Source organism: Natrix helvetica, assembly GCF_964273705.1.
Source record: "Natrix helvetica genome assembly, chromosome: 3".
Classification (NCBI taxonomy): domain Eukaryota; kingdom Metazoa; phylum Chordata; class Lepidosauria; order Squamata; family Natricidae; genus Natrix; species Natrix helvetica.
Window position 1 is genome coordinate 141,750,521 of NC_138549.1, and position 21,067 is coordinate 141,771,587.

Consider the following 21,067-nt stretch of genomic DNA (forward strand, 5'->3'; position numbering starts at 1 on the left):
AGCAACAAGTAAACCTTCAATGACTTATTGTAGAGCTGGTTGAATACCAGCCAGTGCTTGCAAGTGAGCTGTTGTGAGATTGGAAGAGGTTGACACAAAGACCTCATGTGGAAGTGCTACAGATTTAATTTAATGTATCATATAACAGTATCCTAAGATTATAATCTCAGTTCTAATTCTCATTTGGCAGTGTGATGCCCTTTTTCCCAGGGTAGGTTCAGCTTTCAGTTGAAAAGTATCATCAGTTTTCATTGAAGTTTCATACTTTAACATGGTTTATAGATTTGAGCTTAAAATTGACTAGAGATGTTTCCTGTTTCTCATTTGTTTGTTGTGGTTTATACCAGGAGTTGTGTTGCACTTACTTCGATGTGGGAGGCTGAAGGTCAGAATGGATATTGCAGTGATGCAAATTAGGTGCTGCTGAATATATTTGTTGGCAGCTCTACAATTTGTAAAAATTAGTTTGAGGAGGAATTTTTAGAGGGATATTATGATCAATCTCCTTTGATCAATCTCCCATTTCTTTGTGTTTTTCTTAAAATATTGTTTTCAACTATTAGAATAAATGGGTCCTTAAGGTCCCATAAAAAGATTTGTGATTGCTTGTAGCCCTGGGATAGGTTTCAGGTTATCTTTCCTCTAATTAACTTGTTCAAATAACTACTGTATCAAGAACCTGCATTAATTTGCCTTCAATATTTAATTTTAGCTTGCAGATGAAAAAAAAAATGAAAGCAATTGAAAAAAAAATGAAAGCAACTGACACTAAAACCTAAATCCAAACAATTTCTTCTTTATTTCCTTGTTCAATTAAAACTGGTTTTTCTTGGGTCCTTGTTTTTCTACTTCCTTCTTTGCCTCCTCTTTCCATTGTTTCTAAACTCCATTACATTTTTTCATTCAAAAGGTGGAGCCTATATAAGCCTGCAGGTTTTGTATTTCTTTTTAATAAAAATCTACAATACGACCCCTACTTAATTAAAAAATAATGTTGGCTTCGCATTGAAGAAAATATGAAGTTTTTAAGGTGAGGGACATGGAGATCATTGCAGAATTTTTTGAAACTTTTCTTTCCAGGACTATTTACTAAAGGCATGTGTATGCTTCAAAATAATCTGGAAGAAGTGCTTTGGGCGATAGATAAATGTAGCACCTCTTTGTTGTTTATTAAAGAAGCCAGACTCCCCCCCCCCCCCCGAGTTTGGCACAAGACTGAGAAAAATACTCAGCTGCTTTAACAACCACATTAAGTTTAATGAGTCAACTCATTTTTGAATTCTACATAGTCCTTGTGATTATTATGTAATGCACACATAATATGCTGCCTTGAACCTTGGTTTTTCCAATTCATCCTTTAGTTTGTAACTATTGTGAATAAATAAGAACAGGTGTACAAGTTCCAGTTCTGAGAATACCTGATTGCAGTTCTAAAGATTACTTTAGTACAGAAAGTAACCAGTCTTGTTCATGGGATATGTTGAAAACTTCTTGCAAAAGATTTTTGAGTCAAATGCCCTTTCAACATCTCTAGCATTATTGTTGTAACTTTTTAAAAGCAAAGATGCTGCCATTCACATTTAATCATGTCTAGAATTTCAAATTATTATTTAGATTTATTAGCCACCCAGCTGTAGAGCAGTGGACTCTGAATGGTTGATTAATGTGTTTTTCTATTTATAGATCCAAACATCAGAAATAGTATATGTTTTTGTAAACCCATCCTATTATATTTATAAGCAACCTCCTCCCCCTCCTCTCTATATATTCATACTCCATATATATTGATAATATAATGTGCTATCTATATCCTGTTAAATAGTTTTGTGGGAAAGAACATTTATAGTGACTATATTTGTGAAAGGCATAATTGCTTCTTCCTTAATTGAGCTTGCAGTGGCTGCTAGTTCCAGAACTGCTTTTATTTGAATTTTTTTTTTTTTTGGTCTTCGGATTACTTTTGCTATTTGTTGAAAAATGATGGGATCAATTTTTCATGGTCTGTCTTCATTTATGAGCTTGTCTTGTATTTTACTATCTGTCACCTTAGTTTTAAGTAAATAAATGAACATGAACTTGCTAATATGATATTGCAGTCGTTATCCTTTGTCCATCTTGCCAACAGAGAATGTAGTAACCTCCAATTACTATGTAGTAAAGAGTCAGATTTGTGACATCATGTTCTAATTATTGTGCCATCATCTTTCACAACAGATGAAAGGTTGTTGGCTTCTAATAAATGATAGTTAAGCTAATTTTACATTTTACAAGGTGACTAGTTTTGGTCACCTTATAAAACTAAATCAATGATTCTGTTTAAGTGAATAAAATGAATCATTTAGATTTGGGCTTTATTCAGAGTTTTGTTTTTTCTTGTTCAGATTTATTTTGTGAATTCCGTATTTGAAAGACTATAACTTTAATTTGTGCTCAGCTCAAGAGAACAGTTTGTATCATTGTAATTTTTACATACCCTTCAGTATCCTTAATAATTTATATCATGTGCCAAGTCTTTATCCGTAGGCAAGAAAGAATGAATACCTTTTTCAATTATATTCTACACTGCCCATATTATGGCAAATGATTTTAGTGCTTTCAAATGAAGGTAAACTATTTAGAAGTTATGCAGTTATAAATCTCTTGAGAAAAAAAAATGCTGTGGACGATCATTTTGAGCAAGTTCTCAGTTAGGATGGAATTTGTGTCGATTTTAAGTAATTGTGGAGAGACATTTAAGCATTGAAACCATGGACATATGTTGCTATTATGTAAATTTTTTTTATCAGTTGCAATTAGGATGATAGTGTCATTCTCTACACGCACATATATATATTTAGTAATAAATTTGGAGATGGGTAACCTGTGAAAGGAAATTTTACTGTATGATATTGAAAAATACATTTGTCTGACCAAAGCTCTATGACTGGTCTGCCTCCTCCAGCTGTTTCTTATTTCTGTTAAGAATTATAGGAACATAAAGACCTAATGCAGACAGGACATTAGCAGTTGATGACTTGGTCAAGAGTTAATGAGTGATACCTATGATTACTAGTAATATTAATGGAATAGTCTAAAAGCCTTAAATTTATGCATTAACAATCTGGCTACATTCCTACGTTTTGCCAATTGGCATGATCTTAGCTGTATCTGCAAAGCAGAGATATATGCCAGTTTTAATTACTGATTGATTGCTGATTCCTCTCTTCAGCACTTCATAAGAGTCTGCATTCTTTGCCCAAGTAACTATGGCTATATTTGTTATTTTAGGAGCACTTGCTATTTAGACTGAGCATGGGTAGAAAGCGAAATGTCATCTTTCATATAAATTTATAAAAATCACAAAGGTTCATACTGCATGTGGACAACCTGAACAAAGGAATTGTGCTGGGCTGATAAAATATTTTCTGCCATTCATTTAGAAAGCAGTGCTATTTTTCCACAGAACAATAGCAGAAATTGCTTGGAAGGCTAAGATAACATCTGCTACTATATAGGGAAGAATTATTCCTTTCCCATATGTTTTAAGGTGCCTGCTTCCTACTCCCAAATTAAGGGCAGATACCTTTACACAAAATAGCAAAATCATCTTTTCACACGTTCCTATAGGACTGTTTGTTTCCTTAAGAAATGTGCTTGCAATTCTGTGCATGGCTATTTGGAAGTTCCCTCTTTGGTTTATACAGGATTCCAGGTAAATATGTATAGGATTGCATTTATTTTCCGGTAGACTCGAGGGAGGGGCAACTCATGGGATATTCTCACAGCCTGATTGGTCCAAAGACTGAGAGGAATCCTTTTAACATCCTCCTTTCCCTGTTGGCCCCCAGTTTCTTTCAGTCTTTTGGTGCAAGCATTGTGTTTTTGGTTCCCAGAGAGAGTGAGTAAAATATTTAAATTGAGATTGATCTGACCATTGGCTATTCTAAATTCCAACCTTTCTGAGCTGCTACTTGCAGGGATAGGGGTCGTCCGTCTTGCAGCAAGCCGGGGACAGGCTAATTGGCTTTCCCCCTTTTTCCCCATGTAGTTAGGAGCTCGGACCGATCCCTGGTACAGCAGGGGTGTCGGGCTCTGTTTCTGCAGCTCCGCAGGAAGGGCTGTCAGCGGGAGACGCCGATCGGGCAGTGGACGATTTAATTAACTTCAGAAGCCGTGCCTGAGCAAACCAGCCGCAGCAAGCGATTTCAAGCCGCGGCTGAATAAAAAAAGGTCTGTTTGAGCATGCGGAAGCCTCCGGTGGCCATTTTGGAAGTGTGTGAATGGGGGCTGCCATTTAAGACCGTACACTTGGAGGCAGCCATTTTCTGGGTCTGTTTCCTGGACTTGCATCATGGCCAGATTTGGGCCGGCAAGGTCCGACCCGGGCAGCCCGCTAGTATTCCCGCAAGGCCCTTACACCTGCTGGTGAACCTGGGCGATAAACTTCTGAGACACGTCAGTGGCACTGATGGTGGAAAGCAGGCAGACCACTCCACAGGGGAGAGTCAGCTGGTGGCCGAGGAAGGAGAGATAGTTGGGCCTAGAACGAGGGCAGCAGCTGCGAGGCCCTCAGCAGCCCAACACCCTTCCAGGGCAACCCAGAAAGATGAAAGTCGGTGTCAGAGGGCCCTGGAGAAGAGGATTGCTAGGGAGGAACAGCAAGCCCAGACCAATAAGCCCTCTTCTCCTGGCAGATCCAGATTGCCCCTAAGGCCTGAATCTCATCAACTGGACTTTCCCCCCAGGGGGTTTAGCCCTTCCTCCCCCTCTATCTCCCTCACCGGGGTATGCAGACAAATTGGCCTAGAAATTTCTCCTTCCCCTCCTATCTCGCCTCAAGGGCCCAGGGAGGTGGTCAGGGATCCTTTAGAGGGTTCATCCCGGGATTTCCTTCCCCACTCTTCTTTAGCTCCACAGGGTTCTGCTCCAGCCCAGTCGGAGGATGAATTTGAGGCTTTCAAATTGCTCCCTGAGAGCATTAAGAGACTGATCTCCTCAGCCATTTCAAAAGGTGTGGTTTCTGCAGTGTCCTTGAGGGAGCGTCCATCACCTGGAACATATAGGTCCCAGGTTTCCCATCAGGCCAGGGATCCCTCAGCTCAGGGACTCCATTCTAGGCCTACCTCTCCCTCTGTTGTAAGTGAGGGTTCAGTGTTAGGGGACGACCCCCGTCAGGACATGGAGTTTTCAGAGGACGAAGAGACTGTCCTCCCGGACCCTCCGGCCTTTCCCAATCTCTTTGCACCTCCAATGTTTAAACCACTGTTACACAAGGCGAGAAAGACCACTAAGGTCGGGACAGGAAAACCTGCCATTCCTCCACCTAGAGACCCTAATTTGGTTATGTTTTCTAATACGGCGACCAACAAGGAGGAAGTCCCAACTCCTCCCCCTTTTTTGGAGGTGGTCAAAGTTCAGTGGACTCGCCCTTCCACCTTTCCCAACCCGGGCAGTAACGACTGCCATTTTTACAACATGGAGCAGGCCTTTTCTCAGGCTCTTCAATTGCCTATTATAGACACTCCAATAGCCACCCTCCAATAGCCATTGCCTCTTCAGTTGTATCAGGGGACGCGGCTGATAAGTTGAAACCGGAGGACAAGCGGGCGGAGCTTACGCTGCGTAAGAACTTCAACGCCTCCGCGTGGGCAGTTAAGTATGCTGCAGTTGCTTCTTATTTCAACAGATCAGCAGTCATGTGCCTCCGTCAGTTGCAGGATCGCATCCCTGTTCAGGACATCCATCAGGACATCAATAAAATAATTGCTGCCACCCAGTTTTCAGCAGATGCAGTCTTGGATGCAGTCAAATACTCGTCCTGGGCTCTGGCTACCTTGGTGACTTCCAGGTGGTTGCTCTGGTTACGTAACTGGCAAATGGACAATAAATCCACATGAAGCCTGGCGGCTGCCCCATTTACTGGGCCCAACCTATTCGGTGACTGTTTAGACCCGATTCTCGTAGAGAATAAGGATAAGAAGATTCTGCTCACCAACTCCAAGAAGACGGACAACCGTCCACCCTCTTACCATAGACAGTCCTTCAAATCCCCGGAGCAGCATTATAATCAGCAGAAATACGCCCCCTATCGGTCTGATAGGCAGTTCCAGAAGCCCTACTATCAGGACAAGGGAAGGTATCAGAGCCAATCCAGGCGGCCTTTTCGTGGAAATGACTCCAATCCGGAGTTTCCCATAGGCGGCCGCCTGGAACTCTTTGCGAATCAGTGGGACCGCGTCACGTCAGATGCCTGGCTGAGGGCCACGGTCAGGAATGGACTCCGGCTGGAGTTCCTCTCCAGACCCATGACCTTCTTCAGAACCTTTCCACCATCTCGGGACCCAGAGTGTTGTCGGCTGATGACTCTAGCCATACAACATTTGCTAGACATCAAGGCGGTAGAACCGGTCCCGGAGATGGAACACGGATTGGTCCCTACTCCAACCTGTTTGTCGTTCTGAAGAACTCGGGGGACTGGAGAGCCATACTGGACCTCAAATGCCTCAATCGGTACCTGGTGTACAGGTGATTCAAAATGTCATCCCTCAAGTCCATTGTGCAGGGCATCAGGCGGGGGGGACTATCTAGCGTTTGTGGATCTGACAGAAGCCTACCTCCACATCCCCATCCTTCCCGCCCATCGCAGGTTCCTCCATTTTTCCCACAACGGGCTCCACTTCCAGTACAGGGCTCTTCCCTTTGGATTAGCTTCGGCCCCACACACATTCACGAAGGTCCTGGTGGCACTGGCAGCTCACCTCCGCTCGGTCCCGGTGAAACTTCAATGCTACCTAGACAATGTGCTTGTGCTAGCACAATCATGGTCCCAAGCTGTTCATGACCTTGAACTCACCATTCGGACCCTACAGACCCTGGGGGTTTTGGTCAACTTCCCCAAGAGTCATCTCTCGCCCTCTACAAAGATACTCCACCTGAGGATGATGATAGACTCCTTAGAGGGCAGGGTCCGACTATCCTCAGAGCAGCTAGTCAATCTGCGGGCCCTGGCCTTGTCCCGCCTACTGGGCAAGATGGAGTCATGCATAGGAATTGTCCCTTGGGCACGACTTCATACCCGAACTCTACAGTGGGCTCTCATCCCATTTCAGCGACAGCGCATGAGCAACTCTCCGCGACTCATCCATCTGCCAGCAGATGTGTGTCTTTCCCTGCAATGGTGGCTATCCCCAGCTCTGCAACGCGGCTCGGAGATTTGGGAGCCGGAGCGGGTGACCATCACTACCAACATGAGCCTATTCAGTTGGGGAGCGCTCATGGACTCCAGGATAGCTCAGGGTCACTGGACCGGTCGGACCTTCGCCACAATATAAACTGGCTGGAGCTGAAGGCCTCCTGACTGGCATTGCAGCTGTTCAAGGGTTTGATAGAGGGTTGACACGTCCTGCTGATGACGGACAATGTGGCTGCAAAGGCTCACATAAACCTCCAAGGGGGGGATTCATTCCAGAGCCCTGTGGCTGGAGGCGCTGAAGTTTGGTTCCTGGGGGGAGAGACACCTGGCATCAGTGGTGTCAGAGCACATCTCGGGCGCGGCCAATCATCAGGCCAATTGGTTGAGCTGCGTGACTGTGGACCACGGGGAGTGGCAGATTCTCCCCGAACTCTTCCAGAAGATCTGTCTGAGGTTCAGCAACCCATTGGTGGACCTGTTCGCGACCCCGATGAATGCTCAGCTCCCAAGATTCTTCTTTTGATTCCCGTCCCGGGCCGCAGAAGGGACAGACGCCCTCTGGAGCAGATGACCTCCCGGTCTCTTGTACCCCTTTCCTCCGCTCCCTCTGATTCCGGGGACCCTGAGGAAGGTTGTAATAGAAAGGGCAGACATCATTCTGATAGCGCCCCATTGGCCCAGGAGGCCTTGGTTTGTGGACCTCGTCCAGCTCTCCATCTACCCCCCATGGAGGATTCCCGGGGAGGAGCTCTCCCTGCGCCAGGGGGTCTTAGTCCATCCGGAGTCCCACTGGCTCCACCTGACCACCTGGCGCTTGAGCGGAGCCTCCTGAGGAGTGCCAACCTGTCCGCCAGAGTCATAGCAACCATTGAGGCTTCCACACGCTCCTCCACCATGCGAATATATAATTCCATGTGGCGGCGTTTGTCAAATAGTGCAGCCCACTTCGGATTTTCCCCACCGAGGCTTCGGTGGCCCACGTTCTGGAATTCTTTCAGAAAGGTTTGGACAGGGGTCTCTCCCATAACACCATAACACCCCGTGGTGCCACGTGGCCGCCCTAGCTTTGGTTCTCCCAGGGGAGGGTCATTCGCCCCTCACCCACCATCCCCTGATCAAGTGGTTTTTGAGGGGAGCTGCTAATTTACAGCCCCCTCCAGTCCATAGGTTTCCAACGTGGGACCTTCCCCTAGTTCTTAGGGCTTTGACGGGAGCCCCCTTTGAACCTTTATGCACCGTCCACCTTAGGTTCTTGCCTCTTAAAGTGGTGTTCCTTGTTGCCATAACTTCGGCCAGGTGCATTTCCAAGCTGGGTGCTCTGTCCTCCAAGGATGACCTCTGTCAGTTCCACCATGATAGGGTGGTTCTACGATTGGACTCCACCTTTCTCCCTAAGGTCAATTCGCCCTTCCACTGGGCATAGGAGGTTATCCTTCCCAATTTTTGTCCGGCTCCATCCCATGAGAGGGAGCGCCTATGGCACCGACTGGACGTGCGTTGCGCCTTACGCATCTATCTAAGACGCACGTCTGCCCTAGGTCTGAGGCCCTGTTTGTTTCTTTTCAACCAGGCTTCCTCGGGGCCAGGGTTTCCTCTGCCACCATTGGCAGGTGGTTACGACAGGCTATATCTTCGGCCTACGAAGCCTCGGGCCATCCCCCTCCTTCGGAGATCACAGCCCACTCCACCTAGAAGTGCGGCCACTACTGCAGCATGGGCCACGAGGGTCCCATTGGAAGACATTTGTCGGGCGGCTGCTTGGACTTCCCCGACACTGTTTATCTACCACTACCGGCTGGATGCCTTTGCATCGGCTGAGGCCTCCTTTGGGCGTAGGGTTCTACAACAGGTAGCGACTGCACCTCCCCCTGAATGCTAGTGGGTTTCCTTCCCAGGGACTGGAGCTTGGGTACGTCCCAGGAGTTGCCCCTCCCTCGAGTCTACCGGAAAAGGAACGTTGGTCCTTATCTGAACGTTTCTTTTCGGTAGACGAGAGGGAGGGGCGACATCCCACCCCCTTATAGGTGAAAGTTAGTCAGTTGGGGTGAGGTGCGGGGGGTGGTTTTGCCCTTGCTGTGTCTGTTTGTGTTTCGGCAGCGTTTTTGGCCATGCAACTTTGAGGAAGTGGGAGCCAACAGGGAAAGGAGGATGTTAAAAGGATTTCCCTCAGTCTTTGGACCAATCAGGCTGTGAGAATATCCCATGAGTCGCCCCTCCCTCTCATCTACCGAAAAGAAACGTTCAGGTAAGGACCAACGTTATTTCACATTCAAATTGGCGTAATGTTAAAATATTCCTAGTCCTTTATCCAGGCATATATTTCATCAGTACCAACACATTCTTTGCACAAACTTTTAACATGAAAAGAAAGGGAAAAAAAGACAAAGACATTTTTCCTAAACATTTGACTTCTCATATTTAGGAATTTGCCATTTGAAATCGGTGAATTAACATTTTGATAAATTGCAACCAGTCAGAAAGCAGTAGCAAATCTTACTACGTCAGTGCAAATGCATACTTTGGAAATTGGAACATATGGTTCCCTAATTGTCTATTGTTTTGAGGTCTTTTCATGTAAAGAACACCAAGCTGCTTTAAGCTATTTTATTAGTTTTTGGTTATAGTAAAACATGTGAAGCAGAGGTGGTATTCACTTATCTTTCCTACCGGTTTGCAAATGTGAGTGTGCATGTGCATGCTTGCTTCGCTCACATGTGCCACATCTGTGCATGTACTCAGCCTTCCGCGAATGCACTTTGGCTAAAAAAAAGTGCCTAAATGGGATGCCATAGAACTGGGGTGGGTGGGTGGGGCCACCCATGATTTCCGCTACCGGTTTGGGCGAACCTATCCGAACCGGTAGAATACCACCTCTGATGGGAAGTTTACATTTGAAATGCATTTTTTTTTTGCATTTATATATCTTGTTTTCTTTTCTTATAGGGAAGGAAATGAACCAGGAGATTCCATGAAAATTACATACAGTGAATTGCTGAGCAAAGTCTGCCAATTTGCCAATGTTCTTCAGGATCAAGGTATCTGATGTTGTAGGAATTCACATGCTTTTTGTTGAAAGTTGCTCCGGATCTTGACCAGAGTGATAGTCACTTGTCCCCAACTATGAATTGATGGTTTTCCTCCCAAGCTTTAAATAGCTATCATGATTTTTTGTTTATATTTATATGTTCCCCATAAATCAGAAAATTGTTAAAATGTAACCATAAATTAAAGCAATATCATTAAAGAAAAGCACCAGGGCGATGGAAAATAAACCAAGTCTATGAATCCAACATTCTTATAGAGATGACTTGAGAGAAGTGATAAATCCTCAGTGCAACCAAAGGTATAGACCAGCGATGGTGAACCTTTTTTGGCTCGCGTGCCATAAGTGGGGGGAGCACAGGGGGGTCGTGTGCGGGTGTGCCGCACCCATAATCCAATGCGCAACCTCCCCAGTGCGCATGCACACACTACAGGCGCTCCCCCCATTTTTACATGCTTTTTTGCCCTCCCCAGTCTCCAGAGTCTTTATAGGAGCCTGGGGAGGGTGAAAACAGCCTCCCCCGCCCCTCTGGATGCCCTCCGGAGGCTTCAGGGACCTTCAGGAGGCTTCCCTGAAGCCTTCGGAGCAGTCAAAGCGACCCTCCGAGCAAACCGGAAGTCCGTTTCTGAACTTCCGGTTTGCCCGTAGGGCCGGTTTTTTACGCTCCGGAGGCTTCACGGAAGCTCATGAAGCCTCCGGAGGGCCTCCGGGGGGGCAGGGGAGGCTCTTTTTTGCCCTCCCCAGACTCCTATAAAGACTCAGGAGCCTGGGGAGGGCAAAAAATGGCTTTAAAAAGGGTGAATTCAGCTGGCCAGCACGCACATGCGCGCTGGCCAGCTGACAGGGCAGCGTCTCGCGTGCCCTGACAAATGGCTCCGCGTGCCACATGTGGCACGCGTGCTATAGGTTCACCATCACTGGTATAGACACTTCTCTGGTTTTGGTGGGTTAGGAAGATTTCAGAGTACCGGTACTATCAGAGAAAATGGTTGCCTGTGAAAAACATGAATGATGACACACTGTCAGCTTTGGCACAAATCCTTTCGTGGTAAACTTAGTGAACGAAGAAGTGAAGACAGTCTCTTAGGTAACTTGAACCCATGTTCTTGTCCATAGTTTCAGACCTGGAAAACTGAGAATTACCCCTTGAATTGTGTCCTCAAAATGCCCGATAAATTTGTCACAGCATGCCTCCAAGCGCTTTAAAGTAAAAGTTTCCAGAGCAAATGGTAGTAGTTCTTAAAAACTATGCTACTTGAAGATACAATGGGCATTAAAAAATAGCAGCTCACCTCCTAACTTTTGCAGAGTCAGCAATTTGTGAACTAATGTGTATTGTATCAGCATGTGCTGAACCTTACACCATTTGCACTCATTTAATCCCTTGACTAGTTTCATCATCCAGAACTCTCCATAAAGCCATGAAGAAACCTGATTTCACAATGGTGATTAGGAGACTTAAGTATAATCATGTCAGTGGCCAGTTTAGCTTCTTTTCATAGGGGAGTTTTGATTGGATCAATGGTTATGGATTCTCTAGTACATTTTTCTAGCTCATTTGAAGAACTCATCATATTCTATACATGTCAGATTATTCATGAACTGGCAGAGACATGGTAACAAGGTCAGCCAATGTATAGACATGGCAACTGGGTCAATCAATGGGAACTATTTGGTGATATATATATAATAGCATGCCTGTGGATCTTTATAGAAGTTCCACTCCTGAGATCAGCTGCATGCTCTTAATAAATTTATGCCATGAACTATTTTCTGTATTTGCTGAGACGTTCCATTCCTGGTATTTAGCTTGAAACATTTAAGAACCAGGAGTATAATTTTGACAGCAGTGTTTGAAGAGGAAATACCCGAATAGAGCGTCTTGTCACCCATCTCTTCTGATTTTGTACACTTGTATATTTTGTACACATTTTATAAACCAGAGTGTCTCCCCCTTCCGAAGAATGCTAAATATCACAGCTTACTATGAAAACATTATACACATTGATAACTTTCCCCCTTAAATGAAGCCTAAAATTTCTCAAGCAGTATGTTCCTAACCAGTTATACCGAAGTTCTCCTTAGTAATAGAATAGAAATATACTGATGAGTAAGGCAGTATGCATGAAGGCAGTAACTGCGTTTGAAATTATTACTGTCACCTGTTGTCTGCTTGATATCTGGCACAGAGCTAGCAAATATATGAAAATGTTTGTAGCCCAAACAATTATTTTTCAAACTGCAAGTGATTATAGGAGTATTAGTAGCTGTACTGATGCATGTAGCCATTATAAAATAAAATTATGTAGCATAAAATTTAAAAATTTAAGATTTGATCCTCATTTATTCTCTCAGTATGATCAGACTGATAATTCCTCTTTCATGTTGGTCACTCATTGTTATATTCAGTCCACATTCTTTCAACATTCATTGATTCTTGATGCTGCCTATTTTTGTTTTATCCCATAAACTTCTGGTTTCTCCTTGAGTTACTCAGCCCTCATTTTCATATAACATAGTAGGCAGAAACACACTCATTACAGTTTTACTTTTTTCAGCATTAATTCCTCACAGAAGATCCTTTTACTATCCATTACTGCCAGCATTTGCATATCTTCAATAAATTGGTTGTGAAGGCAGACACTTTCATCTACGTGCTCTGTTTTTTTTCATTTATGTAAAATATACAATAAAGGCAAAGGTAAAGGTTCTCCTTGCACATATGAGCTAGTCGTTTCCTACAATGGTTTACTCCATTTTCCTTTTCAAACACAATTAACTTGGTTTGGACACATTCATTTTAGAGCCATACTTCTTACTGCATCATACAACCTAACATTCATTGGAAACAAAAATACAAATACATTCATTTCTCCAAGCAACACATCTCTCATATTACCATAAACTCCATTTTCCTTTTCAAACACAATTAACTTGGTTTGGACACATTCATTTTAGAGCCATACTTCTTACTGCATCATACAACCTAACATTCATTGCAAACAAAAATACAAATACATTCATTTCTCCAAGCAACACATCTCTCATATTACCATAAACACGTCTTACACATTTATCCATAAATCTGATCCTTGTCCTACCATACCTGTACAAGACATTCCATAAATCAAATTTATTTTCTTTATCATGCACTTCCTTTAAATCAATATATGTACAATAAACTGCCTCATTTATTTCTCAATGACAAGTTGAAAAGCAAAGTTGAAAAGCTAATCTACAAATTCCATGCTTAGTATAAAGCCACAATCTCTTCCTGAGTTTCACTCATTATCACCTTTCAGGCAGAATTCTGCCAACATTCTCAGGCATGTTTAACAAACAAATCCTCCTGTGCATTTACATTAATTGTTGCTACATTTCTCTTTTTATAAAGCAGTAATAACAGAATTCTTTCAATTTTCAGGTATAGATTTAGTCTTCACACATGTTAAAGAAGTCACAGAGCCACTCCATAAGCAAAACACACTCATATTTTAACATGTCTCGGTGTCTCTTTCTTTGGCCCTTTTCATCTGTTTCCAGTTTTCAAACTTTCAATCATAATCATAATCCTATACTCTTGCAACTGTTTTATGTTCGCTCAGCCTACATTCACTATATGCAATTTTTGTCTTTCTTGTCATTTTTGCTACACCCATTGTCTTATGTGCGGTTTCCCCTCATCTGCAGCTGCTTTCACTTCACCAAGTCTCTTTTTTCATTATTTTATTGATAAAATTCCTCATACATATAATTCTTTTGATTCTGTTGAAAGCTGCTTTAATTACCCTCTTTATTTACTTCTACTTTCCAGTCATTCTCTTGGAAAATTAATCTACCTTCAAATTCATTCAAGACTTATATTTTAGCTTCCTGCAGTGTATATGCTTCTTCCACTTCCTTTTCTTTGATACCAGTTATTTATAGAGCCAATTTGGGCTAGTGGTGAAGATACCAGTCTAGAAACTGGGAGACTGTCAGTTTTAGTCCCGTGTTAGCCATGAAAACCAACTGGATAATTTTGAATCAGTCACCCCCTCTCACTCCAATTCACCTCACAAATTTGTTGTGGGGAAATAACCTTGAGTTATTTATGAAAACAATAAAAGCAAGAAATAAATAAAACCGTGAAATCAGTTATGTATTTTAATTTCTTTTTCAAGTGTGTATGTGTGTGTGTGTGTGTGTTTTGAACATTTCTTTATTTCATCTTGATGCTGGCTTAGATCAAATCAGTGAAGATGCCTTCTCTAGCTCTGGGATCCTTAATTTAACCAATGTCTACATGCTCAATAAGTTCATTTGATTTTTCAGGTATTATTATGATGTTTTGTGCGGTTGACTGAAAAAATTGTTTTAGTTGGCTGATCTGAGATATATATTTTTTCTTCACAGGCGTGAAGAAAGGAGACAGAGTTTCCATCTACATGCCAATGATAATTGAGCTGGTGGTTGCTATGCTAGCTTGTGCCAGAATTGGAGCCCTTCATTCTATTGTGGTAGGAATATTTATTCAACAAAAACATTTATTGGATTGTAGCCTTGAAGGTTATGAGTTACTAACTGAAATTAGGGCTATTGTGTGTGGTCTGCAAATCCAAATGTACAACAAATGATACAAGTTATTGCTGCCAACTAATGGTTGTCTGTATTTTGCAGATCAGGTACTGTACAATAAAACCTAATTGAAATGAACCATGACATAGGTAGCAATTTAAACTAAGCTAGCTTTTTTGCCCCTGTGATTTTGAGTCACTTTCGAGTAGGTGAGTATGCCACTATGCCCTTTTTGACTAAGCAGATGCTGCTTTATCACTTTGTTTTACAAAGATGACCTCAGGCTTAAATAATTTATTTTTTTAAAAAAAAATCTCCCTACATTTTTAAGGCGTTTAACCCAAAACATTGCATTAAATACTTCAACAGAATATGACAGATGTGGACTTATGCAAAGCATGTTTATTTGCTGTGATGCTTTGCGTTAAAGGTTTGCAGTATTTGAACCTGAATTAGGCAAAGGACTTCTAATCCAGAATGGCTGCTGTTGCTGTATTTGTTGGCTTCTTCTGAAAGGAGCCATGCCTTTTTCCTGACTCATTCAGTAGCCAGACAGGGACCTACTTTCCTTAATTCAAGAGGGACTTTGGAAGCACATATCCTTAAACCTTCTTAACTCAACAGTATGTTTATACATTAGGAAAAAGGCAGCAATTTTGATCAAGCTAGGTTTCAATGAAACATGTCTATAATTAGTGATTATAATTATCTGTAATGTATTTCTCACTGATTGTAACAAAGCTTTTCTTCTAAGGAGTTCTGCTGTATTGTGAAACAGAGTTTTCAACTGCCTTTTAACTAATTAGCTAAAAACATTTATATCTGCATTATTCCTACTCACAGTCAGGAATCCTATTCAAAATAGTTCCCGTTGGCATTGTTGTGGCTACTGCTGTTCGGTAGTTATATTTGTGATTATGATTTCAGTTTGCAGGCTTTTCAGCAGAATCTCTTTGTGAGAGGATTCTAGATTCCAACTGCTCGCTTCTCATAACTGCAGGTAAATATCTTTTTGATAACCTGTAGGTTCTTTAGTATATAATTAGCATAATCTAACTGGGTTTATAATTAATGATAACTTTATACTCTTCATCTTTGAAATAAAGACTAGCTGCAGTTCAGCAGTTCAAATCTCACAAGGCTCATGGTTGACTCAGCCTTCCATCCTTCCAAGGTCGGTAAAATGAGGATCCAGATTGTTGAGGGAAATATGCTGACTCTATAAACCGCTTAGACAGTGCTGTAAAAGCACTATGAAGCGGTATATAAGTCTAAGTGCTATTGCCATTGATAAAGGAAGGAGCTATTTCCAGGTTAAAACATGCAGGAATATGTTTGATCAATCTATTGTCAATATAACAGTGTTCTGGTAATATGGAATTATAAACATTTTAATTCATAACTTTTCATTGCTATGATCTAATGTCCAAAGTATTTTTTAAAAAATAATTTAATTTTCTTAGCTGTCATAAAGCAGAAACATGCTCTAGTAAAAAAAAAGCAGGCCTTACATTTGAAAAGCCATGGCTTGCTCAATTAATGCTTTTTATTAGATGATCCTTCTCTAATAAAATACATTGATTTCAGATTTGTAAGACCTACATTCATTTAACTGTTAGACTCATTATGTTTTACAAATGAAGGTAAATATACATCTCCCAGGATAATGTTGCAGGATCCAATCTGAGTTGGTCATCGGGATCAGAGATTTAGTCTTTCAAGCTTTGGACTTGTGCTGGAGCCCATCCTGAGGAAACTTGTGTGCACTGGGCTGTTCTGTGCGTAGTATTTGTACTATTTATGTGTTGCCCGGTTGTGTGTGGCTTTTAGTTGCTATTTGAGGGGTTGGTGGCCAGCTATTAAGTCATTGGTTGTTTCTTTGTGCTACAGCATAACATCCCAATTAACAATTGAAAAACCACACATAACCAGACACCACATAAATACTACCTATAGGACACCCCAGTGCACGCATTTTGGAGAGAGAAACCTTCCCTGAGGATGAGCTCCAGCACAAGTCTGAAAGCTTAGAAGACTAAACCTCTGGTCCCAATGTCCAACTCAAAATGGATCCTGCAACATTGTGTTTTAATGTGCAACAACAGCAAAAAAAATTCAACTATTCAAGTTGTTCAAGTCGTTCAAGCTTATAAGACGAGTTTGGACAGCCAATTATCTGGAATGGTATAGACAGGTTCTCCTGCTGGAGCAGGGAATTGGACTGGAAGACTTCCAACTTTGTTATTCTGCTAAATTCTGTTAATTCTGTCATGAAATAACGAGGATGCCAATACCAGAAGTAAGATATGACAAAGGCCATCTAGTTTCTTCTGATTGTTCCCTAATCTAACCCTAACCTATATCCTTTCAAATTCCCTGAATTTTGAAGAAACTGCTGCTGTTACTGCATTGGCTTTTCCCTTAAATCCATTGTTCTCTCTTTCTTTTAATTATTCTGTCCCTCCTTTATGATGGATAACCTTCAAGGGCCTGGCCTATTCTGATAAGCCACTTTAATGATTTACTTGTTGTTTTAGATGCCTTTTATAGAGGTGATAAGCTGATTAACTTGAAGCAGATAGCTGATGAAGCCTTACAGAAGTGTAAAGCTAAGTAAGTAAGTTCAATGATTCTTTTCAATGAGAGGAATTTGTGATATATTTGTTTCCTTAGGAATAAGAAAAGCATGTACTGTAGCTTTAAAAATACCCTAGCATTCCAGACAGAAGATGAAGGAAGCAAGAACTGCACAGATTTCAGCAGGACAGTTTTAATGTTAGCCTTGGGTAGATGCAGAATCTTGAAAACTTGTAAAAGAATTTCCAACCTCATTTATTGTGAGTTCATTAAGGGAGAGTCTTGTGGAATGATTTGAATGCTTCTTCCAGGTTTCTTGGAATCTGAGTTGAAATGGCATTTATAAGAAGCTGCCCTACTTTCCTTTCAATTACCTTCTCAGCCTCTCCATAATTTCTTACATCATGTATGAGGAAATATATAGATATACCCTATATTGCCAAAAGTATTCGCTCACCCATCCAAATAATCAGAATCAGGTGTTCCAATCACTTCCATGGCCACATGTGTATAAAATCAAGTACTAGGCATGCAGACTGTTTTTACAAACATTTGTGAAAGAATGGGTCGCTCTCAGGAGCTCAGTGAATTCCAGCGTGGAATTGTGATAGGATGCCACCTGTGCAACAAATCCAGTCGTGAAATTTCCTCGCTCCTAAATATTCCACAGTCAACTGTCAGCTGTATTATAAGAACGTGGAAGTGTTTGGGAATGACAGCAACTCAGCCACGAAGCGGTAGGCCACGTAAACTCGTCCAACATCAGTGTGTGACCTCACAAATGCGCTTCTGGAAGAATGCCCAAAAATTCCCATAAACACACTCCTAAACCTTGTGGACAGCCTTCCCAGAAAAGTTGAAGCTGTTATAGCTGCAAAGGGAGGACCAACGTCATATTGAACCCTATGGATTAGGAATGGGATGTCACTTACAGTACGTTCATATGCGAGTAAAGGCAGGTGAGAGAATACTTTTGGCAATTTAGTGTATGTGTGTATGTAAAAATATATTCCCAAAGTAATAGTTTCAAATGACAATAAAAGTCAGTCATGTTCTTGTCATGTTATGGGTTGACTTCATAGCAGGGGTGAAATGCTCTGAAGTCTGCTACCGGTTGGCTTCACGTGCATGCGCACTGCAGGCGCTAAGAAGCCTTTTCTGCAGAGTCTGCAAAGCTAAGTAGAACAGCGAGGGGAGAGAATAATTGTGCCGCATGATTTAGATTTGTTAGAAAGCAGGATTTCTTGCTTTCTAGTGAATATAAATTGCGTGGCACAGCTGATTGTCCCACAGCTGATCGTTGAAACTTTTTTTAACCTTTTTAAAGCATTTTTTACTACCGGTTCAGGTGAAGCGGCTCAAACCGGTAGCATTTCATCCCTGCTTCATCAGGTAGTCACCTCAAAGACGATTTGGAATCTGTGAAAGGTCACTCAAGGGGACTAAGACTTTTTATTAAAATTCATTTATTCTGCCCGTTAATATGAGACTGGATACAATTTTAACCATGATTCAAGTATTTGGTGTTCCTTTAAATATTACTATTTATTGTTGTTATCCATATAAACTATCCAACCTGTTTAATTTAGCTTGTTTACTGAACTAAAATATCAGGGATATTCAAGATTTTCTTCAAGTGATTCATGTTCATGGATTCATCTTTCTTCTGTTTTAGGGGTAACCCTCTGGAAAGATGTATCGTGGTTAAGCATCTAGGAAGAGAAGAACTAGTTCAAGATGGGTCGAGCAGCAAGTCTCCACCCCTGAAAAGGATCTGTCAGAGTGTGCAAGTGAGTTATTGTGTAAACGTGGTGGATCTGTGGGGATTGAGCAGGCATTTTTGTTGTAAAGAAAAAAGGAAAAAAAGTGATTGCATATCCTAACTATCATGCTGGAGGGAGTTTAGATTTTTGCCATCAGGGTTGTGCTTCATTATACTGGGCAATTAAGGAGTAATTCAGTATTGCGGGTAGCTGGGTTGGGGAGATAATCTTTCTGTTGTCAGTAGGATACTTTTGTGTTATTGATCACAGAAGACGATATTTGTCTTTTCATTTTTATATAATCTTTTCAAGGTAAGTACATGGTCTGTAACATACAACAAAAATGGTTAACATAAATTAAAGTTACATTTTGTTTTTCCTCTCTCTCCTCTCCTCTTTTCTCTGTCAAGTTCTGGAATTCTTTAAAATTCTGAAACTCTTTAAAATTCATTTATCATCATAGCATATATAGAAAACCATGTTTACTAAAGATCTAAAAAATATGTTACATTTATTTCCTGTTTTTTGAAAACAGCAAGAATTCACCTAACTAATTTGTACAATAAAATTAAGTCTGAATTTTCTCCAAGATCTAGACTGGGAGATGAGCTATTTTCATCAACACACTTACGCTTGCAGATGGCATCAGCATCAAAATCAGCATCAAAAAATCCATTAAACCAAGCATTCCCCCAATCTAGTCCTACAACTCCCAAAATTGCCATGCTGGCTGGGAACCCTGGGGTTAAAATTCCACCATATCTGTCAAATATATTAGTATAACCATTGACACAGTAATTCTTTACTTGCCTTTTTCATATCTTTCTGCTTGCTCTCAAACATATATCATAGAAATATATTCTATGTCTTCCTATAGACTAATCAATTTATCTGTTTACTACCGTTCCTGATCTTGTGCTGCTTTATTAATAAATAGTAACTAGTTGCTCCCGTTACATCTCCAAAGTAGTAAAAGAGTTTTCTCTTTCCTGGAAAGTTTCTATGAGTTAAAAGCTACTTTCTCTGTTGCAGACATTTCTTAACCAATTAAATAACCACAATCTTTTACAATATTCATGCAAGCCAAACAACCTTAGTCTTGCAATCAGTGTCTTATTTTAAACATGCAATTATGTACCTTTATATTTCAGTCACAGTTTAATGAGAAGTTTTGTTGTTGACTTTTATTTAGTTCTCACTAAGCTAATAAGTATTTGGGTCGTAGTGTTTCACAATTCATTAGTGGTGGAGGAGATCACATAACTGAATATTCCTCAAACCTAAATGTTGAAGTAGTAAAGAGGACTGTGTAATTTTCTCCTTAATGCATTGGTTTCATAAATGCAGGAATGGAAGATGCCTTCTATTATGCGAGGCCCAACTTTCAGACTGAAGTGTATTGGGTAGATATGGATGTACCATCTCACTGAGTTTTTGCTGCTCATCAAATATAGATCCTATTTTTAGCACATTACAAGTCTCGTATCCATTAATAGCAACGCTATAGCAAGTGCTTGTCATTGGCTTTATCACCACAAACTTCCATGTCTTTTTACCATGGACTTGTAACCAGAAGAGATCAGGATTGGCAGCCAGGTGGGAAGTATGCATTTATTGACCATGCCAAAGTAGTACCAATTTTTAAAGGTCAGAACAGTAGAAACCTAAGAAGCATTCCTAAGCTTTGACTGTACATTCTGACAGACACCGTTGATAGAAATGTACGTCTGCTATATTAGGTTCTTCAGATAAGCTGTTGGTCACAACCCTTTGCCAATATCCTCTTCTTTATTGGGCAGAGAGAGTATATCTATCTGTGACAAATAAATAAGATGTTTCCCTGAACTCTTTAAAGATTGCATATTTCTTATATTAATGTATCTGTTGTTAACAGGAAAATTAAGTGACTGACCATCTGCTGTCCCTAAGAATTCCTAAAATATCCATTTTTCACAT

The 21,067-nt window shown here is 41.3% G+C and overlaps 1 protein-coding gene across 2 annotated transcripts in view; it reads left to right on the forward strand.

Moving 5' to 3' along the window:
• ACSS2 (acyl-CoA synthetase short chain family member 2) overlaps positions 1-21,067 on the forward strand; it is a 66,273-nt gene that overhangs the window by 21,158 nt on the left and 24,048 nt on the right. For both annotated transcript variants that reach the window (XM_081949093.1, XM_081949094.1), the window contains exons 3-7: positions 10,115-10,206; positions 14,610-14,713; positions 15,699-15,771; positions 17,309-17,384; positions 19,024-19,138. In XM_081949093.1, coding sequence (XP_081805219.1) covers positions 10,115-10,206; positions 14,610-14,713; positions 15,699-15,771; positions 17,309-17,384; positions 19,024-19,138 — 460 coding nt within the window. The remainder of the gene's footprint in view (positions 1-10,114; positions 10,207-14,609; positions 14,714-15,698; positions 15,772-17,308; positions 17,385-19,023; positions 19,139-21,067) is intronic.